This window comes from Onychomys torridus, chromosome 2, assembly GCF_903995425.1.
Source record: "Onychomys torridus chromosome 2, mOncTor1.1, whole genome shotgun sequence".
Taxonomy (NCBI): Eukaryota; Metazoa; Chordata; class Mammalia; order Rodentia; family Cricetidae; genus Onychomys; species Onychomys torridus.
This window is the reverse complement of record NC_050444.1, coordinates 164,877,884-164,904,448: the sequence shown is the minus strand read 5'-3', so window position 1 is coordinate 164,904,448 and position 26,565 is coordinate 164,877,884. Positions and strand designations below refer to the sequence as shown.

The window sequence follows — 26,565 nt, the reverse complement described above, 5'->3', positions numbered from 1 at the left end:
CACAGTCCAAGCAACGCATCCCACAGCTGTGTGAGTTCTGCCTACGATTACAATCCCCACACTTTTACCCAGTAACTGGCCACGTGATCCAAGAACAGAGAGACCTGATGGGCAGGCAGGAAGGCAGTGCTCCATCCAGGAGTAGAAATCACAGTGCCACAGCTGAGGGAGACCCCATTGTCTGTGCAGTGTTATTACATAAGACAGGACAATGGGCAGCAAGCCCCCTAAGTGTCCTCAAGGATGTGGAACAGAACAGCTGGATAGGACATAGCTGGATAGCCTCAGCCACATGCTCATCCTGGCCTACTGCAGCCTCTGCACACCAGCTCCTGTCTCTCTGGATGGTGGTACTGTTGGCCCAAAGGAGGCAGGGTTGGATTGGGGTTAGGCTGGCCAGGAAAGCCACAGGCCAACCAGAGCCCTCAGATAGATGAAGAAAGCTCCGTCCCAGATGTGCAGCACAAAAGGGTGTTAACACAGCATCGTGAAAGAAGAGGCTGACAGAAAGATGGAAGGAAAGGGAGAGGAGAGGAAAGGGGAGAGGGAACAGGATCAGGAGGAGAGGAGGGCGAAAGGAAGAGGAGAGGACGGGAGAGCTGGCAGAGGGAGGGCTGTTGAAGGAGGGGAAGTGCTATGATACCCACGGAGATGATGAAGCAGAGGGCAAGAGGTTTGCTATAAGAGCTTCAAGTTGCTCCCAGGGAACTGTCGGCACAGTGCAGAGGTGAGGGATTGGGTTAGAAGGATGTGCTGGTGTGGCCAGTGCAGAGATCATAACTACAGGCCTGTGAGATGGTTGGATGGCCCATGCAACCTCTGAGCTCCATGCTACCCTTCTTGCAAGAGCTGTGAGACTGATTGATCCACCCGGCACACAATGAGTCCTAGGCAAATGTCAAGCAAGAAGGACCTGGGCCGACAAGCGTCGGCAGGAATGTGTTGTAGGAGCCGGTGTCCATCCGCATCAGTTTCTGGTGTATTGTTCTGACAAAATGCCTGAGAAAAGCACTTAAAGAGTAAAGGTTCATTTCAGGTCAGTCTGTCATGGTGGAAAGGTGGACAGGGAGAGCAGGAAGAGTGTCTACTGTGGCCACACTCGGGAAGCAGAGATGAATGTTCAGTTTGCTTTCTCCTCTTTGTTCAGTCTGGCTCCATCCCACCCTGCATTCAGGATGGTTCTTCCTGCCTCAATTAACCTAATCTAGATAATCCCTCATAGGCATGCCCAGTACTTTGTTTCCATGGTGACTTTAAATCCCATCAATGTGGCAAGCAAGATTAGCCATGGCACCATCCCCTTCTTTTCCTGATGCCCTCACTAGTGTCACGGCCAGGAGCACCCTTCCTTCTGAGCCCATCTGTCAGCAGGAAGCGCTCTGGCCACTGTGTCCACTCCCACCCTGACCCCATGATGCTGCCTCATGACAATTAACTCTTCTGAGCAGCTTCTCAAAAGAAAAGACAATGAAATGACTTGGAGGCAGGAGGCAGAGGCTGGGCTCTGAGGGTAGACCTCAGAGAGCACCTGGCTCTGCTCAGGCCTCCCCATCTTCTTTGAAGACTCCCACCAAACGAAGATCCCTGGCCCATGGCCCTCTTCTCATTATCTCCTAAGAGGCTGGGTGGAGCCCATGTAGCTGGTAAGGTTCCTGGCTCAGGTGCCTTGTGCAATGATTTTCAAAGTTCCATTTAACTAAACCTTTCCTGGTGTGTGTGTAAAACAGGTTCAAAGGAAGCAGACTGTATGCAGAGTGAGGACCCAGGCATTGCCTTCTTGGTCCCACTCAGGCTTCAGCAATTGCAGTCTTAAAACTCAAGAGAGAACTTGAAGGCAGGCCAAAGACCCAAACCCCATTCCTCTTTGCATACAGAGGAAAATCACACCCACAAAAGGAAGCGAACATTGCTCACGACCAATAACAGAGGGATTAACAGGAATAAACTCCACTCTCCTCAAACATTTCACATGTATTATTCATATATGAATTATTCATACACATTATTTACATATACAATATTAGCATTATCTGTGTCCCAATTCTCTCTTGGAATCCTCCATCCTCCCATATCTTTTAATGTTTATTAATCACTGTTATTTCAGAGCTCGCGTCTGATAACTCCAGGGTACATTTAGTTATTCCCTGCAATGATTTCTTGGGTCTTTTCTGTTTTCTTTCCTTAGTTTTTGTTCTTTAGCCCTGTCCTCTGGCATGTGTGGTAATCTTGTGTTGAATGTTGGGCATTGTGTGTGCAGAACTACAAAGAGAATGTAAGGCTGTCCACCAGAGTTTGGCAAATGACAGCCCATGGTCTAAGTTCAGCCTGTTTCCTGCATGTGTGCACTCTGGGAGCTAGGGATGACTTTCGTGCATTTAAAAGATGTGCTCTTTCACAACACATGGAAATGGCTTGAAATTTGAATTTCATCGTCCACATGCTGGCCAGGTCAGAGCCTTTGACGTTCACAGTGGTCATGTCTTCTGTTACTAGCAAGAACCAGCCCGTACTGGGCTTCCTAGGCTGGCATTTCCCAAGCCACCTCTGCCTTCCTGCCTGCTGTTTATGGGGAGTCTGGGCAATAGGCATGACTGGAAAAGAGGGCCCACAGGACAAACACCACAGCAAGACTCTCACACCTATCCTAAACAGCTCCTCCTGTGTTCATGCCCGTGGGTTTTGTGGTTCTGACTCAGTCCATGAGAAGAGTACAGAGCCCAGAAAATGTAGGCCAAACAGATCGAGTCAGGTCTGCTTTATGGAATTTCTCAGCTCCGCCATCTGACTCACAGAGTGCACAGCGTGCCCTCTACCCAGCTGAGTTCTGGTGCTCAGTTTCGGCTTGGGAAGGACCTGAGAATGGTCTTAAAGAAGGTAAGAGGCCACAGCTCCCATGGCCTCCCAGTTGGAGCATAGAGACTGTCCACAGCCCTCCATGTATACCTATTTCATCTACAAAGTCAAGTTCATGCCCCTGACTTTGCCTAGTCTCCCATATGACAAAGACCCCTGGAAGGTGGTGGTGGTGGGATGTCATAGTGAGACTGGTGGAGGATGTAGCTGCAGATGGCTCCTCCTCTCAGACCATGGAATGGTGGCCTTTTCCTTGGGGCCCATGCATTAGTGGCAGCACCTGTCCTAAAGCTGCCTAGATGACCCACTTACGCTCAGGCAATCCTTTCCAATCTGCTGCCCATCCCTTCTTCACTCAGCTTTAGCTGATGACTAGCTTTGGCCTTCAGCTCATCCTGCCTTTGATAGACTGCCAGGCTTACTGTATACGAGACTGCACCGTCATCCGACTTGCATCCACCTCCACTGTGGTGATGGCTGCTTCTTCTGGCTCTTCTCTATGAGCCCCTCATCCTATAGCTGGCCCAAAAACTTCCTTGATGGATCACAAGCTTGAGAACAGCCAGTTCCAATCCCCCACCCGCAGTCTCTGCCCCCACACAGTGACAGTGTCCAGAGATACAGAAGCAGAGCTGGAGAGACTATGGGGGAAGGCCTCCTGAATTGGCTGTTATAGTCACATGTAGTACCTATAGCCTTTGAAGTTTCTGGGATGGATACCAATGCCCATGTCTGAGGTCTGTTAGTGAGGAGCTGCCTTCTAGATGGCACTTGCTCCTGTGGAAACTCTAGCTTTCTTCATCTCTGTAGTCTTAGAGACAATAATACCAGCACATAGTAGGACCTCAGGAAACAGTCAGCCAATGATCTGGTGAGTGACAGAGGCCTGTGCCTTTCCATCTTTCAATCTGAGGTGTCACTCCCCAGTCACGTCTCCCTGGAGGATCTTTGGACCTGAGGAGGAAAATCTGAGGGTGACATTGAGTGGAGACACATCCTTGCCCGAGGCCCTCTCATTAAAAAGGCATTTTTACATATCACCTATCACAAGGGTGCTCAGTGATGGACCATTCTCATGAATGGTCTATGTCTACAGGGTACAATGAACAGCATCTATCTGAAGACAAGCTCTCTGTGAAGGTCACTGAACCATCTCTTCTCTCCTTAATCTAGGACAGATAGTGTGCCTGCCCTGAACACTGGCCTGCACGCTTTGTGTATATTACCTCTGAGCTTCAGCTGATGGACTTGGTGTGAGTCAGATTCACTATAAAGCTGGTCAAGTTCACGACTCTATCCATCTTTGTCTTGATCTATTTTCTGCTGCCCCAAGCCAGGAAGTTTATAAAGTAGAGGCATTTGTTTGGTTTACAGTCCTGGAGACTGGGAAGTTCAAGTGCATGGGATGGCCTCTGGCAAGACATGACAGAGGGCCTTGTGATGTAAGATAGAGCAATTGTGACATCTCAGATCAAGCCACTGGCACCACCATGAGTGCCCTACCCACATGACCTCATCTAACCCAAAGCCCTGCCTTCAAGTGTCATCAACATAGGAAATTGGGAATCATGTCTCCAACAAATGCACTTGAGGAGACACATTCAAATCATGGCTATGATGGACTCATGACTGCCTTTAGCTTTGACCACGAAGAGACCTCTGTCATAGAAAACACAGTAGGGCAGAGCTGCTCCTTCATGCGGGCCAGGAAGCAAAGACTGACAAGAAAGGGGCAGCCAAATGATTCTCTTCAAAGCTACATCCTTAGTGACCTAATTCCCCAACAAGACACACCTCCAACAATCCAGTCATGCCATCAATCAGAAATCCACCAGTGAATTCATCTACAGAAGTAGGCAGACCCCCATGACCCACCTCTCAGTGGTTGTCTCCATTAGCACCATGCCTTCAACATGTGATGCTATCAGGGGGTAACTTCATACCTGTGATATGCAATGAGTAACCTGCAGCTTCAGATGGCCATGGTGTGGGTCCTATTGGTTTGGACCCAATCTCTACAGAGGGTCTCTGAATGTTTTGCACTAAGCCAGGCATGTCCCATCCCTGACTCTCTGTGTGGAATCTGCCAAAGTCACAACCAGAGTGAATGGTCACCTCCTTTGAGAATCTACTGTGTGCCAGCAGGCTCCTGTATGGGCAGCATCCTTTGAGTGACTCCATTCCCCTCCCTTCCCTGGGCACTGAACCATTCACAGAACACTGTCTTCCAGACAGGGCATTGTAGAGGAGGTGTGCTGACTTTGAGCCCTCCCTGACAAGACTGGCCCATTTGCCTAAAGGGTTAAAGGCAGCTAGTGCTGGGATGGAGTGCTGGTTGCCATTGGGATGGATGCCGGGTCTCAAAGTGGCAGTTTAGAACTCACAAGTGGCTTGTGGAGGCTGGGACTGGCCCTGGAAAAATGTCTGCCTTGTCCCCGAATATCCCTCTTCTAAATGGAGCTTCCCACACTGAAGAGAGCCTTGTCCTGTCTGTTCCGCACAGTGTCCCCTCCCGTCCTTGGAATGGCCCCTCCTAATCTCTTCTTAGCACCTAGCAAGGACAGCTTGCTCGCACCAGCCTCTGGAGCCTGCTTCTTTGTAGAAGATTCAAACACTGCCTGAGTTCAGAGAGAGAGAGAGAGAGAGAGAGAGAGAGAGAGAGAGAGAGAGAGAGAAGTGGGTCATTTCCATATCTGCTCTGGAGCTCACTTGGAGCTACCAGTCAGCTGCCTGTGTCCTCCAGCGAGATGAGTGGTTCAGGACATGCTGCCCGAGTGAGCTTGTGATTGGAAATACTGGAAATTTCTAGTACAACCCTCTCTCTCGGCAAGCTCTGAATGTCCCTGGTGACTGGCCTTCCTGCTGGGGAAGATATTTGCCTGTCAAGTAGCCAACCTTATTCCCCAAGTTTAAGCAGCCAGAAAAAACAAGTCTCCCCCACCCCAGCCCAGCCCTGATCCCTATTTATCTGCCAGGCTGTGGCCAGTAGGGTCTGAGTGGCAGATGGATGAGCCCGGCTTGTCGGTGTAACCCATTTCCAGAGCCAATGCACTGGATCTGAAGGTGGCAGCCTCCCCTGGTTTCCAGAGTGGCTGAAGCTATGCTAGCTTGCACTGATTGGGCTGGTCATGCAGTAGGAGGCAGATGGAGAAGACACTACCCATCCCTCAATCCTTGCCTCACAACAGTGTCCACCCTAGAACTCTGGGGTCCTCTTGGGCAGCAGCCACAGATGACTTCTTTTAATATGTGTGTGTGTGTGTGTGTGTGTGTGTGTGTGTGTGTGTGTGTGTGTGTGTGTGTGTACTTGTTGGCATGTTCATATGCACATCCATATAGAGGCCAGAAAACATCCTTGAATGTTATCATTAGAAGTGGTCCACCTCCATTGAGACAGGGTCTCTCATTGGCCTGGAGCCCACTAATAGGTTTAGAATGTCTGACCAGTGCATTCCAGAGATCCTCCCTCCCCTGCTTCCCTTAGCTGGGGTTGCAAGCATGTGTTATCGTGGCTGACATTGTTATGGGATATTCTGGGCATTGAACATAGGTCGTTATTCTCAAAAGACAAACAATTTATTAACTGAGTTTCCTTCCCAGCCTACAGACATTTTCTTAAATGGCCAAATGAACGCAGTCCACCAGGGAGGATATAGAAATGAACCAAGAAAGTATTACAGAATCTGCCAGCAGCTACCACCCCCCCCACACACACACACACTGTTCCCTTCAGTCTGTTTCTGGGCTGGAACTGTGGGGTCCGCATCCTCAGGGAGAGGTCAGGTCAGCAGACCAGTGGCATCAAGGTCTGAAGTAATGCTTCCTGGAGGTCTCAGATATGTGAGCAGAAGCAGATTCATAGGCCTGTGTGTAGAAGCGGCTACTCACAAGGACCTGTGCACTGGATGTGGTTGGGAGTCCATGTCTGTTCTCTTCATGGACCTTCCCACCATTAGTTCCTAAGTAAGAACACCCACTCTGCACAGTGTGTGGCTTCATGGGGTTGTCCTGGGAAGTAGGTGTTAACAGGCACTGGAAGCTGAAGTCCAACATCCTGCTGGGGTCCACTCTGGAAGCCCCCTCCTTCTCTGTCTGGTGGGTCTCAACTTGTGGTCAAATCACTCTAACCTTTGCCTCCATCTTGACATGAACTCTTTCTCTGTGCCTTTCCTCTCTTGCCTCTTAAGAGGACAATAGCCATGGATTTTGGGCTTACTCTGAATCTAGGTTGATTTTTGTCTTGAGATCCACAGGGAATCATGTCTACTGAGACATTGTAGATATGAGGTACATTTTGATGGCTATGTAGGAAGCCTGGCTTCTGGAGGGACACCTTCCAACCTGTCATAGAAGGCTAAGCCTCCTGCCCAGGGGCTGGAAACCCAAGCCTCCATGTCTACCATCTCTTCTGAGGAGCCAGGCTCCTCAGGAGTATTATGGTGTTATAAACAGGGTAAGACCACCTAAAAGATGACCTCTACCCTGGTTTGCTTTTCTGTTGCTGGGAGGAAGCACTAACCAAAAGCAACTTGGGGAGAAAGGGTTTATTTAACTTACAATCACAATTCTTCATAGAGAGAAGTCAGGGCAGGAACTCAAGACAGGAACCTGGAGACGGGAAGTGAAGCCATGCCCATGGAGGAAGCTGCTTGCTAACTGGCTTGCTCCCTATGGCTTAGTCTGTAGTTTGACTTTCTTTTGGGGACCACCAGCCCCAAATAATGACACAGAGATGTTTTATTAATTTTGAAAGCTTAGCCATTAGCTTAGGCTTGTCCCACTAGTTCTTATGACTTAAATTAACCTGCTTTTATTAATCTATATTCTGTCATATAACCAGTTACCTCTTCTCTGTATGTCCAACCTCTTCAGTGTCTCCCTGGTATCTCCTGCGCACTTGATTCTAACCCCATGGAAGTCCTGCCTATTCTCTCCTGTCTACCTATTGGCCATTCAGCTCTTTACTAAACCAATCACAGTGACACATCTTCACACAGTATAAGCAAATATTCATAACATTTCTCAACCTGCTTTATTATACAACTCAGGACCACTTGCCTTACTCATGGTGAGCTGGGCCCTCCCTCACCAATCACTGTTCAAAAAACACACCACAAGTTTGTCTAGAGGCAGTTGGATGGAGATATTTTCCCAATGGAGGTTTCCTCTGCCCAGATGAATCTACCTGTGTCAAGTTGACAAAAATACTAGCCAGCACACCCTCCAAAAGACTTCCAACTGCAAAGATAACCCCTACTGCAGCCAGTAAATTCTGTGGACCCTTCTACCCTCCAGGTATGTCCAGTTGTCAAAAGGCAAAGCTCAAGATCAGCAGCAAGAATGGCCTAACCACGGCCAGGATGGTGGCTCTAAGAAGCTTCTTGGGGTTAGGAGCTGGTTGGTGTGTGGTTATTCTGGTCAGAGTGAGTCCCCATCTCTGACATCTCCCATTTATGGTACTAGCTTTTCTCAAGTTAAAAGGAAAAGTGCCAATGTAAATTCTGTTTTATCCAGAGGAACTTACTCACTGATGTGGCCCACCCAGAGTTAACCCTGCCCAATGCCAGGACCCCGAGAGAAACCTCAGGCCCCTACTGGATCCCCAACAGCACAAAGGTTTTGGTGATCTGCAAGTGCCACTTGGCCATAGCACTGTGGCCAGAGCTGGTCCCCTTGTGGAGAAGAGACAGCACTTCCTCAAGGGCTTGAGATGTAGTATGGAGGGCGTTGGTTCTGGAATGAGCCTGCTTGAGTCTGTCTCTCTGTCTTAGCTGTGTGTACAGTACAGGTTAGTCCCACCCTAAGAAATGTCCTTGTTCTAAGTTCCTAAGGTAACCTCTAAGCCTAGGATGTGCTGCCTGAGATGACTGTGTTCATTTGTTTGGGGGCTTGGCCCACATGGTACCTGTTGCATCCTTGGAGGGGCTGGAGACTGAGATCTGTTAAGCAGGCAATCAGCCACATGATGGACATTGAGCTAAGAGGAACATCTGTCATGGCTACTCCGCACATCACCCATGGCTTCTGGAAGCAGTTAGTGCTCCTCACCTTCTTGTGCTTGACAGGGCCATCTGGATATTCACACCTGCTCTCACCTCAGGCCCTGCTGATCTTTCTCTTTCTGATCGTGAATGGTGTCCTAATATCCATCCGCCACTACCCGCCTGACTCTCCCCAGGGCCCCCACCATGTCTTCCTTCTAATTTCAAGCCCTCTTTTTTCCTTGTTATTTGTAATACCTTGAGTCCAGTTAGGACTCACATGCACATGGGTGTAGAGCTGTCCACTGGGGCACAGACAACCTTCCATTGTTTGTGTCCAGTGTCCTAAGAAGAGTGACTCTTGCTGGGTGGTGGTAGTGCACACGTTTAATCCCAGCACTTGAGAGGCAGAGCAAGGTGGATGTCTACAAGTTCGAGGCCAGCCTGGACTACAGAGTGAGATCCAGGACAGGCCCCAAAACTACACAGAGAAACCCTGTCTTGAAAAATCAGAAGAAGAAAAGAAGAAGCAGAAGCAGAAGATGAAGGAGGAGGAGGAGGAGGAGGAGGAGGAGGAGGAGGAGGAGGAGAAGAAGAAGAAGAAGAAGAAGAAGAAGAAGAAGAAGAAGAAGAAGAAGAAGACTCTTCCTTCTTCTAAGCCACAAACTGCCAGTAGTTCTTCACAAGAAATCATCCCTAGCAGAAAAGTTATTTTTTAAAATAAAATTTATGTAGTGTTATAGCACTACCTGGCTTCAGACTTGCTATACACCCAAGGATGGCCTTGAACGCCTGATTCCCTTGCTTCTTTACTGTACTTCATGCATACACCACCCTGCCTGCTTTATGTGATGCTAGGGATCAAACCCAGGGCTTTATCATGCTAGCCAAGCTCTCTGCCTGCTGAGCTATATCCCAGCCCTGTGACCAGCTGTGATTAAATATGTAAGATCTTTCTGAGTGCCATGAGTCTCCCTAGCTAATTCCTTAACTTGAAGGTGATCATGAGCACCCCCCCAAAAAAAATTGCATGATACAGACTTAATATCCTTGAATTCTACACACCCCCCTTGGTGCTGTAGCAAGCTGAGCATGAATTAACTGCCCTGGAACAATGATTAGCTCTGTCACCATCATGTGAATGTCATCTCTTGTCCCTCCCCCAGGCCACCATGTCACCAGTAAGGCAGAGCCTGGAGGGAGGATTATAAATGGGGAAGTGGTGACCAGAGAGATCACATTTTGAGGCCACACACCTGTGGTTAGAGGACTTTGCTACCATCCAACCCATGTCTTCTCGGCTTTGGAACTCCAGTCCTGTCAGGTCGGTCCCCTCTTCCTGAAGTGGTGAACTTGTACACTGTGGGATGGTCACCAGTCTCTCTGGCCTCTGCTTAATATGCCCCAGTAGAACTACCACCCTCTGCCCCAGTTGTCACCATGAAGACTGTATCAAGATACCAATGAATGTTGTCTATCAGTCTCTGCACCATGTAGAGCTGAGATCCTTTGGGGTGGCTCTCAGAGGACCCCCTTTTCACTGAGCTGCTGGCATGAAGCTGAAACCAGTGAGGTAGCAGAGTCCTTCCCATGGTGGGTTCTGTTTCTCGAGTGTGACCCTGTCCTAAGCTGAAGACTTTTCTTATAAATGGAGCCCACTTGTATCTTCTTGACTTGAAGAAGCACTTGGAGCTGGACTGTCACTTAAAGTGATGGTGAGTTCTGTGTGTCAGCTTGGCCAGAGGAAGTATGGATCAATATTTCTGGTTAGTTCTGGAAAACATCAGTGTTCATATCAGTAGAGAGAATCCAAATCTTCTTTCACCATTGTGTACAGCCATCTGCTAATCAGCTGAGAGAGCTGATGGACCAGAAAGGCTGGGGAAGAGCAGCATCCATCTCTTTCTGCCCTTGTATGTTCGACTTCTTAAGTCCTTGGACCTTTGGACTCTGGTGCTGAGACCCATTCATCCAAGTCTGATACTCAGACTTTGGGACTTGAACTGAGGTTCTCATCATGAGTTCCAGTTTTAGGCCTTTGGCCTGGGACAGAACAATACAATGGATGTGCTGGCTCTCCTGCTTACTATTGGCAGATGGTGGGATTTCTTGGCCCCAATAACATCATGAGCCAATTCCCTCACATCTCTCTGTATTTATCAGAATGACCAGACGGACACACCCACCCCTCAGAAGGCTTCACAGAGTTGCTCTCTGTGTTTCTGCTGTCAAAGCCAATGGTCTTGTTTTGCTGTGAACACCCAAGAACTGGCACATTTGGATTTCCCATGTAACCTTCTACCTGTCAAACTGGCCCCTGCAAGACAGCCTTGCTTGCTCCCAGTGGCCACCGGGCCTTTGCTCACATAACGTGGGTACACAAGGCCCCTGCACTGTCAAATGAGCTACTCTAAGCACAGAAATGCCATCCATTGGCCTTGGCAAATTCCAAGGCCATTGCTCTTGTCTTCATTCAAGCTTGACAGCCAAATGCACTGCTCCCCCTCCCATGCTAGAAGAGAAGCCATGATGGGTTTGTTTTTGCCACAGACAATGGCCCGTGTTTGATTCGGCTTCTTTTAATAAGACATCGTTCAGACCCAGAGATGGATTACCAACTTCCCCATCAATCTTCAGAGCCAGATCTTATTACAAACCACCACAAATATAACCATAAAAGCCCTATTGATTGATGTGGAGCTTGGTAATCCATCTGTCCCCATCCATTATTCTGGGTATAATTTTTCATTATCTGCATGGCAGCTGATTCCTAGCACATTAGTACACAGTGGCAATTACCAGGAGCAGAAAGAGCCCCTAAATTAGCAGGGACAATAACACCTGTCAGGACAGGGAAGCATGCATCCCCACACTGCATGCTTCCAGACTCCAGGGCCACATCCAAATCCGAAGAGTTACAAGACACAACTCAGTATTGACCTTGAAAGTGGAGGAGAGAAAGTTCATAGCTTTTTAAAAACTTCATCTGGGGAATGCATATTTCTTTGAGGGAACATTATTGTCAAGCTGATCACAGCCTGCCTGACAGCTGGAGTGCGGACAGCTCAAGGATTGCTTTGTACAGGGTCAGTGGGTTTATGGGGCAGATGTCCCTGCACATGTTATTTAAGGGCCACCAGAGACAACCAGAGGGAACTGATTCAAGGTAGGAGTGTTAAGAGACACTGGGAAGAAAAAGGGACAGGGTTGGGGGATTTCTACCTGAGAATTTGACGTCCACACAGCAGGCAGAATCCTTCTAGAGACCAATGTGACACATTCCAAAAAGACCTGGGTAGCCTCCTTTAAGGTTTTTAATATTCATTTTTTATTTATAGACATGTATTCACACAAATGCACAGATGATATGTATATGGAGGACAGGACAACCTTGGGGGTCATCCTCAGGAATGTTGTCCACCTCCTTTGAGACAGCTCTCTCACTGTCTTGAAGCTCAATGTAATGGGTGGCCAGCCAGGCTTACAGATTCTCTGTTTTCTGCTTTCCCTGCACTGGGAAGACACCACATTGCACCAAGCTCAGCCTTTGTGTGTGGATTCTAGGGATCAAACTCAGGTCCTCATGCTTGCAAAGCAAGTTCTGTAGTGATGGAGCCATGCCATCCCTGTGATCTGGTCATCCTCATTCATCAGATGCAGGTTCTTTTCAATGTGAATGGAAACAATTGAGACAGACAGACGCACAGCTGAAATATTTCTGAGTGCCACTGAAGGGATTAAATCAGTCAATTTCTCTGTGAGCTTTGATTTTCAAAAATCAAGAATCCTATCAAATTGAGTTCTCCAGAGACCCATCATGCAAAGTGGCCTACTGTCAAACTACTGCACAGGGGGCAGACCCAATCCAGCACAGTGAGTACTGCTGCTGGGCAGAGGACCGTGACTGTCTGTAAATCATCTAGACAGTGGCCAATGAAAATCTGTGATGACAATGTCCCTAGGTTTACAGTGGGAGCCTCAGTTTTAGTCAGTCATTCAAAACAGAAAAATACTTTCATTAAGGCTATAAATAAAACCCCCTTTGGCTACTTACCTCAGTGAGAATTTTGAAAAATCTAATCCATGGTCTGAATATGGCAGCTGTTTGTTTTTATAAATACAATTTTGTTGAAAACAGTTACAGCTATTTTTTGCACCTCATCTATATGGTGGGTTTTGTGCCTTGGTGGCAGAGCCAAGTACAGAGGCTGATATATTGGCGTGTAGCCTTAATGGCTGCAAGAGTCCATTGCAACTGAAAACTTGATCCCAGCCGGCATGTGATGGAGCTGTTACCAGAACTGGGTTGATTCAGGTACCATATCCTTGAACCTCCAAAACCATGAGCTGAAGAAACTTTTTCTCTTTATAAAGTTGGCTACCTCTAATATTTTATTGCAGTGATGCAAGCTGACTGCACATGACTGTGCATAACAATAAACCAATAAATATTAAAATAATATTAATAATGTTATTATAATGTAATAAAATAATGATAATATATAATACAAGCTGACTATACATATTACACTTTCTACAAAGCCTAAAGTATTTCTTAATTTTACCTTGTGAAGAAAGATTCGCCTACATTAGCTCCATCTGAAAATGAGTAGTTTCTGATGATAAGTGGACAACTCCTCCTGGCATCTGAAGAAGATCAGATCAAAAACGACAGATTCTGTAAACATGATATACCTTCCCATGTGGCTCTACTCTCTTCTTAGTAGACAGCCTTTCAATGGGAGGAAAGAGTGAGGCATGTGTATAGATATCCCATAATCCTAACTGCTTCCCACAAATATTATTTGGACCGGTCTTTTGTGTGGGGTCTGTAGGCTCTTCTCATAGTTCTTGCTTCCAAAGCAGGAGGCCAGGAGCGAAACAGTGTCTTCTGGACATGACAGAGAAGTTGCACCCATGTAATCTCCACAGTATGGATGCCAGCATGATGACTTCCTCAGTCAACAGGACAAGGTGCTGGGCAGAATTTCACAAGGCCCCACCCCTAGATTAAAAACTACAGGTAATCAATGGCTGCTGAGAGAGGGATAGTCAGCCTTCTCCAGGGACAGTGTCCCCTCCCACAATAGGTCATCCAATCCCAAGTGGTCAGCTCGAAACACATGTACATATGAGACATACTGCAATGGCTCAGTAGGCTGGTTTGCTGATATGTGTCTATGATAATAATAATATTAGAAGAAGTCATGAATTTGAGGAGAAAGGGAAACTCAGGAGCTAGGGAGAGGTGGAAGTTATGTAAATAAAGAGCACAAGTGTGAAATTCTCCAATTTTTTTTTTTATTTTTTATTTTTTTAGTGTGCACTAGGCTTTGATGCTTGTCTTAGTTAGGGTTTCCATTGTTGTGACCAAACACCATGACCAAAAGCAACTTGGAGAGGAGAGTTTATTTCATCAAAACAGCTTGTAGTCCATTATGAAGGGAAGTCAAGGCAGGAACTCAAACAGAGGTCATGAAGGAACACTGCTTACTGGCTTGCTCCCTGTGGTTTGCTCACTTTGCTTTCTTGCATACCCAGAGCCACCTGGCCAAGCATGGTTATTAATCAAGAAAATGAACCCCCAGACTTGCCCACAGGCCAGTTCAATAGAGGCAATTCCTCAGCTAAGGTTTCTCATCCCAAGTGACTCTAGTTTATGTCAAGTTGACAAAAACCTAACCAGTGCACCTTTGTTCCTATTTTTCCTCATTTATTACTTTTTAGTAATAAATATAGCAATATGACATGTAACTACTGTTGTAAGGTTCTGGGCAAGGTTGTGTGTATACATGGGGTAGACACAGATGCTCAGATGGTGATGATTTGAGCCCTTTTGAAAGGGTTCAAAAACTTACAAGAACCATCCCCAAAGGTAGGTATTCATTCAAAGCCGTCACTGAGGAGGGTCTCCTGAGTCAATCATTTCCCTCTCTAGGCCTCTGTTTCTTTCCCCTATCAGAAGAGTAGACTTGGTAGTTTCCCAATCCCACCTGCAGGGAAAGTGGTGAGGAATTCAACATGGATGATTCCTCTGTCCATGCACCTCTTCTCCTCTGTGAACTCAGGCATCTGCAGATAGCTCAGTGAAAGGATTCTGTCAGGAATAAGAGAAGAGGTCAGAGTTGAGGAGCACCCGTGTCTCCTCTGATCCTGCAGATAGTTGAAAGTGGACAGCAGAGTCTGTTGTCCCTGTGAGGGATTCCCTTTGCCCCTGGAGGGTCCTGGTGAGCCAGCCCTGCTGCTGCTGCTGCTGCTGCTGCTGCTGCTGCTGATGATGATGATGATGATGAAGATGATGATGATGATGTCACTCACCTCTGCTTGCTGCCCCTTTCTACATCTGCCGTGCAACCAGCCACTGAGATCACCAGCCTTGACCTAGAATGTGGCACATTCACCACAAGGAGCAATATAGCTTTTGAGGTAGCTTTTGACATGGGAATTAGGATGTGGCATGTCAAGAAGTGGCTGGAAGGCCCGTGGCATTGGCCTGGAGCAGTGTCCACAGAGCCTTCCCACAGAACAGGTGGTGGGGTGTGAGCATCTGCTCACATGGGAGTATGAGCTTGTTTTCTCCCACACTTTCAAGTGGAGAGGAGCTGGCCTCTGACACAGAAGCAGGGAGAAAGTAGATCAAGACAATACTTAGATTAACCAAGGCTGCCCAGGGGTGTGCAGTGCAATTGGTGTTGGAGCCAGCGGGTCCTGCTTGATCTGAGGAATGTGCACAGATTCCCTGGGTGATTTTCCCTTCTGTAACCAGTAACTGTAGAGTCTACTACTCTTAACTACCATTAAGAGGTGCTGCCAGGGCTACATGGGAGAACAGCACACTGCTACTTGCTGAGTGTGTGTCTGTGATCATCTCTGTCACCATCACGGTCAGCACCATCCTCTTCATCTCACCATTGTCACTGTGATAATAGCAGCAATGATGATCATGATGCTGATGACTGATAGGATGATACTGACAATGATGGTAATGAATAGAATTTGAGTCACGCTAATGGCGGTTGTGACCGTCATCACCATCACCAAAATCTAAATGTATATCATCATCAACGTCACACTAGCATCATCATCAGGATTGCCATCATCACCCTTCTTGCATAGACACCAAAATCAACACCATCACTACTACAGTCCCTGTGACCATGGCCCTCCTTATGTCACCACTACCATTACCACCATTTTCAACATCATCACCATCACCACCACCCTCTTCTACATCATCTATCACCTTTATCTCCATTATCACCATCCACATTATTATCACCATCACCACAATCATCATTGCATCATTACTAGCCACAGCATCATATTGCCACTATAAACATCATCACCATCATTCTGGTAGTCGTCCTCACCACCACCGCCATCATAATTACTGCCACCATAGCTACTGTAATCACCACCATCATCACTGTCTTTACCATCAGCTTCTTCCTCCTTGCAGTACACACAGGCACAGGATCAGCATGTTCTTCAGAATGACATAGCTAACTCTTGACCATGCTAGGGGAATCTGTGGATACAGCATGACAGGATACTGCGCAAGCAACACCCTTTCTATGGTTCTCCATTAAACTGCCCATCCTTTTCAACTTTTCTCCTGCTTGCAAGATCTTTGGTGGTTCTTAGACCCTAGTGGTCAGAGACTCCTGTTGGTCAGCTTGAAGATGGCTTCTGCAGTATAGCTTGGCTTTAACCCCACTGGCAAGCTGAATAGTGATCTTGGAGGAATAGGATATTCACCCTGAAGTCTAAAGCAGATGCCCCAAACTGAGCACAGGTGTATGGCAAGCCACAGGCCAAAATAAGCAGTGAGAACTACAACTTCAAAGCAAGTGGTGTTGAACTGCTGTTTCCTGAAAGCAACCATGATGGCTAAGATGGCCACTACCAGCACCATGCAGCACAGAGGGACAAACACACCACAGTGGTTCTTGAGTCAACAGATAAAAATGGAGGGTGGCTGTCACACTCTTGTGTCAGCTCCACTGTTTCTTAGTAATGCTCTTCTTGTGGACTGGAATGGGAATCCTTTGTGAAAATGGCACTTGGCCACAGAAGATGGGGGTGGGGGGAGTCAGGACATGTGTTCTGGCCTTGCCAACTTGGAATCATTCATGAAATAGTCTCCCTTGATGATCACATTTAGCAGAGAAGTAACATCTGCTTTGTGCGATGGTCTCTGGGAGGCTGCCAGCAACCTCTGAACACTGCAGCCTGCCACACAGGAACATATGCCCTAACACCCCAGACATCAGATATGCTGAGCTGCAGTCTGGAGAGTGAGTGTTAGAATTGGGTGCCGAGTACCCAATTGGTACAAGACAGGGCCTGGACATCCCAAAGACATCATCCGTTGGAGGAAGATGCTTTCCCCTTTAGGTTCCCCAAGCTGCCTTGGTCTTCTTTTCAGGCCCCATGTTTACCAACATTGGGGGCTGTGTACCTTCAGACCACTTTTGCTGTACAGAAGAGTCAGCTGGGGACACCCAGGAAGACTGGGACAAATGAGGTCCAAAAGGAATGGGGCCTAGGGTGGAACCAGAGGTGGGAGCTATTACCTTTTCTCTGCCCTGCATCACTGGTTGGGAGCACTGGAGGGGGATGACAGAAATCCTAACCGTGGCCATCTGCAGGACCAGCAAGTGCCTGTTAGGCTCTGTCTATCCTGCTGCAGAAGTGGCCCTGCTTGTCTATCCCCATTCTGTCAACACCATGGTGCTGTCCACTGTCGTTCTTCACTGGGGAGAGGGACAGGGTTACAAGGCCAGGTACAGAAGCCTCGCCTTTCCGTGTCCTCGATCTTTCAGTGGTAGGAACTAACTTTGCAGGCAGTGAATGATGGGGATGGTTCTAGAGACAAGAGACAACCCTGGGAAGAGTGCCTTCAGGGTCTGCAGTTGGGGGACCTATCTTCTTCTGGAAGTCCTAGGTGGGCTGGGCCAGTCCCTCTCCCATGTTCATGTCTCCAGAACGGAGATGCAGAACATTTGTACCAGGCAAGGAGAAGGGGGTGCAGCTTGGGAATCTCAGCAGAGTTACTTGAATTCAGATAAAAGCAGCAGGTTGAGGGCACAGCTGCCCATGGGATGCTGAGAGTGGGAAAGAAGAGATCAGGGCTGGAGACTCCCTTTCTGGACCCAGGAGATAACAGCCTTGGTGCTTCAAACCTAAGCACCCGTCCTCCCCTCGGTCCTTCATTCTGCCCCTGCTGGCTCCAGCCTGGGCTCCTCCTATGTGCTGACCTTGGCCTCTGTCTCCTCCCCTCCAGGTCTGGCTGTACATCAGATCATCACCATCACCGTCTCCCTCATCATGGTCATCGCTGCACTCATCACAACTCTTGTCTTAAAAAATTGGTAAGGCCTGGGATGCACGGGCTTTGGGGTACCCAGGGAGGTCTGCGTAGAGAGGCCCAACTTTTTAAGATTGTGCCTAGGAGCTGGAACTCTAACTCTGTTGGAAGAATGTTTGCCCAGCTTGCGTGAAACCCTGGCTTCCATCCCAGCTCCTCACATACTGAGTGTGTTGGCCTGTGCCTCTAATTCCAGCACTCAGGAAGTGGAGGCAAGAGGATCGGAAGTTCAAGGCCATCCTCCGGTACACAGTCTGTGACACAGAAGACCCTATTTCAAATAAGACATTCTATCCTGAATGGCAGCCTACAGGTTGCCTTTCCACTGAAGTAGGAGGTCCCAGGTGACTACAGCCACAGGCACTTTGGCCACCGCTGGCTTCAGCTGGGTCCACCTTCTAGTGTAGCCCTCAGCATGGCTCCTGTGCAAGAGGTGGTAAGCCCAGCATTCATGACACAGTGTCCCAGGATATATGTTTCTCTGGTTACCCAGTTCTACCTGGCCCCATATGTATCTGTGTATGCTGCCTCCCAGGGTGCAGCCCAGGTCATACCTCTGAAAGGCAGAAACAGCAGCAGCATGCTCAGACCCCTTCTGGACCCCTGCCCTCCTCTGAGGTCAAGGCAGCTCACCCAGCCAGCCTCCTCATCTCTGTCTCCTTGAGCAGCTGTTCTCTGCTCTCAGAGCAGGTTGTCGCCTTGCCGCAGGTGGCTCCCCTTCCTTGTTCCCTCCTGTGAAGTGGCCTGCTTTGAGGCTAGCCTGGTTGGGAGTGTACATCTGACATAGTCCAAGAAACTATGGGGGCTGCTAGGGTTCCTTGCTGCCCGCAGCACCCGAAGTGCAGATCTACCTGAAGCTGCTTGAAAAGGTGTCTGTTGCTTGTGAGCACCAAGGAAGGCTCAAGCTCACCAGTGGAGCAGTGTGCCCCATGATTCCCAGATAGATGTGAATGACAAGTAGGGTCCCAGCAACAGGACGAACCCAGAAATGGGAGAACCAATGGTAGGTAGCAAGGGGGGGGGACACAGCCCAAGACAAACCCCATTCTACTAGCCTCACACCTGATAGGTGGGTGGGTCTCTGGTGGGTCCAGGACACATGGATAGTAAAGTAGCTCCTGCCAAATTTATAGAGCAGAGGGGGGGAATGGAGGGGCCACAGGTCCACACGTGTGTGGGGCAGTGCAGCCTCATGACCATCTCAGGAGGAGAAGAAGACTCATGACCCCCTTCTGTGACAGGCCCCCTCTCCCTCTGGGAGAGCAGCCAAGGGTGGGTAAGGAGGGTCAGCAGGGCTCAGCATCTTCTGCTGAGGAACCTTCTGCCTCATGCTCACTTTCAGTAGCCATCGGATCCACACACACCCTCCCCACCCCCACATAGGGGAAGAGGCAAGGAGTAAAATGACATTCACAGAAAACAGGACACCTTGTTTTAACGATGCCCTGCATTCCACATGACATTTCCTTCACAGACGAGAGTGGGGTCCCCAGTTCATCTTCCATGGCCACTGGCCTCACAGGCAGAGCAGTGGCGAGTGCAAAGGAAACTCATGGGGCATGAGAATATTTCTTTGTCAGACCCTGGCAAGGATGAACTCAAGTCAGTTTCCAGTTTGTAGATGTGTTCTGGGTGAGGTAACTGCCAGGGGCTCCCTCTCAACAGTTTATCCAACAGCCAAACAACCTTCCACCCCAGGCCATCCTCAGAGGACCCCTCCTGCCTCCCCAGGCCCTCTTGCAGTGAACACTATCAACCTTTGCATCCTATTAAGTGTTAGGCATTTGGGGGGAAACTGAGTCAGCCCCCCTCAGCCTAGCTGACATTCTTCAGGCAAACAAGGTCCCATCGCCTCACTACTCACCTCCAAGCTCTCTTGTGATAATGACCACATTTAAAATTCAGATTTTATATTTGAAAAAAAAAGGGAGCTGATTACTTGATTGTGGTTGATCTTTCTGAAGAGGCCGAGAATTACTATGTAATATAAATGATACCTAGCAGTGAAGGCTTCGCTGCGGATGTGTGGGAGAGGTCTGCGTGTTGCTCCAGCACCTGCCCACCCCTACTCAAACCTCTCTCTCTCTCTCTGCTAGTTGTGCTCCAAGCGGGCACACTCGGAGGAACAGCCACCAGCGGAAGATGAACCAGCAGGAGGAAAGCTGCCAGAACTTAACAGACTTCACCCCGGCCCGGGTGCCCAGCAGCGTGGACATATTCACGGCCTACAACGAGACGCTGCAGTGTTCCCATGAGTGTGTCAGGGCATCTGTGCCAGTGTACGCCGATGAAACACTGCACTCGACAGGGGAATACAAGTCCACGTTCAATGGAAACCGGTGAGCTCTGTGTGAGCCAGTCTCCAAGGCTCTGTGTGGGTGACCAGGCACCATCCTCTTCTGGTTACTCTGTAGATCTTTCAGGGGCCAACACATGAAGACAGCTGATTTGTCAAAACAATAGCAGTGAAGTAGAACAATAGGTATTAGTCACCCTGGGAGGGACAACGGCCATGGGAAAAAAGTGTACCTCAGACCACAAGACGGTGACCAAGACACATTCCCAGACTCTCACTACTACACCTGGAGACTGAATGTCTGCTCCCCCAACCCCCCAGTCTCAGGGTTCAAAGCTCACCAAGTACTCACTGCTCTCTGGAGCATCAGCAAATTATGACAGGTCCCTTCCACAGTTGGTGTCTCTTGAACTCTGTCAATAAAATGTCAGCAGCCAGCCCAGAAAAATAGCAAATACCAAGCAGACTCCAGGCTGCAGTCCCTTATTTAATGCTCTTTTATTATTCATGGGTGATCCCTCAAAGAAGACACACTTCTCCAACCATCCCTGGGAATGGTTAAGAAACCCCTGAGTCAGCTGCACAAGGTTTGTCCAGCATTAAATTAAAGTATCAATAAGCTATTTTTTAAAGTGACTATGCACCCATGCATCATTTGTGAATTAGAAAAAAAGAGAAGAAAGAAATGAGGCAGTTAGCAGGCTGCTCATATGCCTTGAAGGCCCCTCCCCCTCTCAGTCAGCAGCTGAGATAAGAGGGTCCCCTGGGACCATGGCTGGGAGGTCAGCTCTAGGTCACCCTGTGCCTTCCATCCTGTTTGCTGCTTTACCTATAAGCAGAAGTGAGCTTGGAGTTTCAGCTCTCCTGGCCAACAGAGTAACCACAGTTCATATGCTCCTGTGCCGCTGCTGGCTACAGTGAGCAGGTGTGCCATGCCCGTGTGCAGCTGTAGAGGGGGGAGTAGCTGCTACTCTCACATCCTGATAAGGAGCCAGGGAGGATAACACTCTGGTGTCTGCCACTGGGCCTGGGAAGTGGTAGTTACCTGCTTCATTTCTGTTGCTTAATAAAATACCTTGACAAAACACAGTTTAGTAGAGAGGAGTTTATTCAGCTTGTGATTCCAAGTTTCAGTCCATGACAGAAGGAAATTCACAGTAGCAGGAGGTAAAGGGCCAGTCACACCCACAGTCTAGAGCAGAGAGAAGTAAATGCATGCACACCTGCTTGCTTGTTTCCTTCACTTCTATACAGTTCAGGATCCCCTGCCTAGGGAATGTGCCACTAATGGTGGTCTTAACCCCCCCATCAATTAACAATCAAGATACCCCACACACACAGACAGCCTCACAGGCCAACCTGGTCTATACAATCCCTCAATGAGACTCTCTTCCTGGGTGATTCTAGGCTGTGTCTAGGATGTTAAAGCTAACCATCACATTAACTTGGCTTCAATGACAAAATGTTAAGGGGACATTTTAGGAGCTAGGTTTTGTTCTTTCTGTCATGTGCTATACCGTGAGTCCAGTCTCGCTTGTGGAAGCGCAGCCCCTGGCTCTGGGCTCATCCCAATGTCAGCGTCTGCCAATGGTACAAGACAGAGGGATGATCAGCCTTCCCCTGAGTCTCTCAACCCTGCGTCCATTAGCCTCTCTGCTAGTGGGCCTGAGAGACAGTGGTGGTCTCTTCTATCTAGAGGTTGGTAAAGACCCATCTCGTAGAACATACTCCCCCTGCAGGCTGACCAGCTTGCCTGCCATGCGCAGGCTCACACAGCTCACATGGCTCAAAGCCTTCTTCTCTGCTTTCCACAGATCCTCATCTGCAGATCGGCATCTCATCCCTGTGGCCTTTGTGTCAGAGAAATGGTTTGAAATCTCCTGCTGACTGGCCGAAGGCTTTTTACCTCCTGGGGGCGGGGCAGACGCCATGTGTCTGTTTCATGGTATGTATCTCCCTGAGGCAGAGTGCCCTCTGCCCTCTTTATCTCCCTTTCCCCCCACACCTTCTCCCCTTACCTCTGCTTTGGGATGATCAGGAACCCCTCTCTAGAGCAGTGGGTTTCTCAATACATCCCCTGTGTGGATACTGGACCATGGGTCTCTAGGCACATCTACTAGAAAAAGTTAGGACTTCTCAGGGAGGGAGGCGCTCCCAGGATCTCCATGCAACAGCAACAGCATCATCTCAGGGCCATGCCCTCCCTGTGCAGAACTGTGAGCTGAAATTACCTTCAGAAACAAGCTCTGGGTACAACATTCCCTTCCCTCAGCAGGAAGCCACCAGGGCAGCAGCTAAGCAGACAGGGATCACACCCTCAGCACACAATCATGCCGGAAGGGAGTGGGGCAGAAGCAGAATTAAAATGCAGTCTTGAAATATGAAAATAAGAGATAAGAAATAACATGATAAAGAAAGAAAGTGAAGAGTTGAGACATCTACTAATTTGAAGCTGGAGACTGGCACCCAAACAGGATGAATTTTTCACGCTCTGCTGCCTGGGAACATTCGGCTTGCTTTGGATGGTATTAACGCGGATGCTGACATTAAATGGCTTCTGTACTGAGTCTATGAACAGTGGCCTAAGGGGTGGGGAGTGAGTGCTTCTCCCAGGAGCTACGCAGCCCACACACCCCACTTACACATGCTGCAGGCACAGCCCATGGGTGGTGTCGGTTTGACAGCCTTTCCTTTGTGATTCCAGGCTTGCTGGGGACCTTCCTTTTGCCCAGTGTCACAGCAGAGTGAGCCAGTCTACATCACCCTTACAAAAGAGGCATTCAGACATTTTTCCATGAGATGGCAACCCTGTTTCTTTGATAGGACACAGTATATGCAAATATTTTCCTCTTACTCATTGCTCACCTTCTGCATGGGGATTAAGTAAAGAGGGCAGAAGGCTGAGGGCTGGACATGGCTCCAGGGTTCCATACCCAGCCCTTTCCAGGAGGAAGCAAGGAGCAAGCTGAGGCTAGCATGGGAACGAATCCGTCAGTTCTTAATCCCAGCACTAATGAATCGCAAGATTGGTCCAAATCAAATCTCCAGCCCTCAAACTTTGTCCCAAAGCCAACATGTTCCGCCAACGGGCAAGAAAATGTAATTAGATTAAACTGGAAACGAGCCTCCTGCAGAGGCTTTCACGGAGCCCGCGTGGCAAGCACAGCCTTCTAGCAGGCAGGACACAGAGCCTGGCACATCCTCAGATCACGGTGCCATGGCCGGCCAATGCAGCTCATTCCATTAAGGCTGTGGACATCCCTCTTGGATATGCCAGCTCAGCTAGCAGTGGAGGCCCCAGCTGCCTGGTAAAGCTTGGCAGGCCCCAGGGTAGGATAGGCACCACATCTCTGTTACAGATTTAGAAGTTCGTTAAAGATGGGCATGATGGCTAATGCCTGTAATCAAGCAGTCAGGAGTCTGAGGCAGAGGAGTCACTGAGAGTTTGAAGACAGACTCAGAGTCAGATCCTGTATCAATTAAAAAACAAAACAAAATGAGAAAAAAATGTGTTCAGCCATAGTTCATTGACACAGAGATGATGAACCAGCCAACTCAGCAGATAATTCCCAGAAGAGCTAAAGGCCCATAGGCATCGTGTCTTCTGCTCTTGGGGCAACTTTGCTGTATAGATGGTCACTTTTACATACAGCAGTGCATTTACTCCCCCAGCAAGCCCATCTACAAAGAGGGAAACTGAGGCTGAGGAAAGACAGACAAGTTGACCATGTGCTCTAGGTTGTCAGTGTTGAGGCCAATCATCTGAGGTTGTCTGGTTCCAGGGTGTCACATTACCTACTCTACAAATGGTTCTGCTTTGAAAACCTCTTGCAGAGTCTGAGACCATGCCTTTCTCTGTGCCTAGTGCCTCTGCTCACCTGAGGTCAGCCCCAAGCTGTAGGCAGGCTGAGGGTAGGGTGGAGCTGCAGGATGACCAGTCCCAAGTGCTCAGGGGCCTGAGCTCTGCAGCCTTCTGCAGGGACCTGCAACATGGACATTTACAAGATTACAGAACTTAGGTGGCAGGGTATATGGTTTTACTTGTTCCTCGGTTCCAGAAAACCCTCCTGTCTTTCCTATGGCATTCTCTCCTCCCTGGAGCGATCGAGTTCCCACTGTTTCGATTAGGTATCCCAGCACACTGATCTTGGGTGGGGTGTAAGATATAGGTGATACTTGAGAGTCACCCCTGTCTACATGAGACTACCCATTTCCAGACCACTACTGCCCCCTCCCCATGTGCATTCTGGGGACTCTCTGGATTGAGTAGAACTAGGCGTTGCTTCTCCTTGCAAAACGGATGAACCCTGCCACCATGGCTGCTGTGCGTCCCCTCCAGTGACTTTCAGTAGACCAGAACCAGTAGAGCTGTGCAAAGAGTCTCATTAGCCTCTGAGAAATGCTTAAAGATCCCATCGCCCTGTGCCGGGCGAGCAATTCATCACTCACTGGGATGAAAGCCTTCGGATTCTGAGCATCGCCTGGGTCTTGTAATTAACGCCTGGGCACGATCAGCAAGCAGAGACTGGCTGAAGAGATCTCTCAGATTTACACGGGTACTTGTTGTCCTTTAAATAAATAGCAATTAATAGAAAAACATTTAATTAAGGTTTAATAGTGAATGGAGATATTTATCTCTTGTAGAGCCTTTAAGACTTTTAGATAGCTTTTTATTGGTAATGTAGCAATTTCTTTAAAAGAATTTGTTTTATCTGTGTGTGTCAGTGTCTCTCTCTCTCTCTCTCTCTCTCTCTCTCTCTCTCTCTCTCTCTGTGTGTGTGTGTGTGTGTGTGTGTGTGTGTGTGTGTGTGTGTGTGTGATGCATGGGCATGAATATAGCACACAGTTGGACATCAAAACAACTTCCCAGTTGGTTCTTTCTTTCCACAGTGCCTTCTGGGGATTGAACTCAGGTCCTTGGCTTTTGAGGCAAGCTCTTTTACCCTCTGAGTCATCTTGCTGGTCCAAGTGCAGCAGTCCCATACCCCAACATATTCTTGTCTCCTTATAGGAATAGGTGTGCACAAGTGGCACCTAACTGTGGCCACATCTCTTCCCTGTAGATGGGCTCCTGGGGAAACCTGGGGCTCATGGCAGACAAGTGCCTGCTTCCCTTCTTTGGCCATTCCTTGTCTTATGCCACCTCATGGTGGGCACACACAGCTCTGGGTGAAAACAGATGATGCTGGCTTCCTGTACTCGGACTCCCACAGAGGGCACCTCAGAAGCTCACCTGCCACTGGCTCATGGCTCATTTCCTGTCATATTTTTTCCCCACAGAGGATGGCTGAACTTCAGAGAACCCCATTAGATGTAGTTAGGTTTGTCTTACTTGCCAAAGCTGCTTCCTTCTGAACTGTGCCTCGCAAACCATAAAGACTATCGCATCTGGAGCAAACAAGAAACACATCACTATTAATATTCTCAAACCAATTAAATCACATGATCGATAAAAAATGGGAAGTTCTGAGCCTTCCCACAAAACGAAATGAAACACATCTCAGGGGCTGGGGAGATGGCTCGTTGGGTAAACTGCTTTCCCATCCCTAACACACATATAAAAAGCCAGACACATGTTAGGAGGTGGTGATGCACACCTTTAACCCCAGCACTTGGGAGGCAGAGCCAGGCAGATCTCTGTGAGGCCAGCTTGGTCTACAGAGCAAGTTCAAGGACAGGCACCAAAACTACACAGAGAAACCTGGTCTTGAAAAACCAAAACAACAACAACAACAACAAAAACAAAACAACCAAAAAACAAAAACACAAAAGGCCAGACACAGCCAAGCAGTCTGTGAGCGCTGGGTTCCTTGAGACACCTTGTTTCAAGATGGAAGGCGATTGAAAACAGCACTTGATGTCAATCCCTGGCATCTACATGCCTGTGCACAAGCTGGAACATGTATACACACACACACACACACACACACACACACACACACACACACACACACACAGAATACAAAGCTCTCATAACTCAAGCACAGAGAGCCTTCTAGAAGCTGTGCTTGCTGATATCCAGCACACAGAAAACATGGGGGCAAAGGAGCCCTTTCAGACGGTGG

At 48.5% G+C, this 26,565-nt stretch overlaps 1 protein-coding gene across 3 annotated transcripts in view; it reads left to right on the top strand.

Annotated features, from left to right (window-relative positions):
• Positions 1-26,565, top strand: part of Ajap1 (adherens junctions associated protein 1) — a 110,891-nt gene that overhangs the window by 79,031 nt on the left and 5,295 nt on the right. For all 3 annotated transcript variants that reach the window (XM_036179724.1, XM_036179725.1, XM_036179726.1), the window contains 3 exons: positions 18,121-18,208; positions 20,301-20,543; positions 22,315-22,445. In XM_036179724.1, the coding sequence (XP_036035617.1) occupies positions 18,121-18,208; positions 20,301-20,543; positions 22,315-22,387 (404 nt within the window). In that variant the 3' untranslated portion in view covers positions 22,388-22,445. The remainder of the gene's footprint in view (positions 1-18,120; positions 18,209-20,300; positions 20,544-22,314; positions 22,446-26,565) is intronic.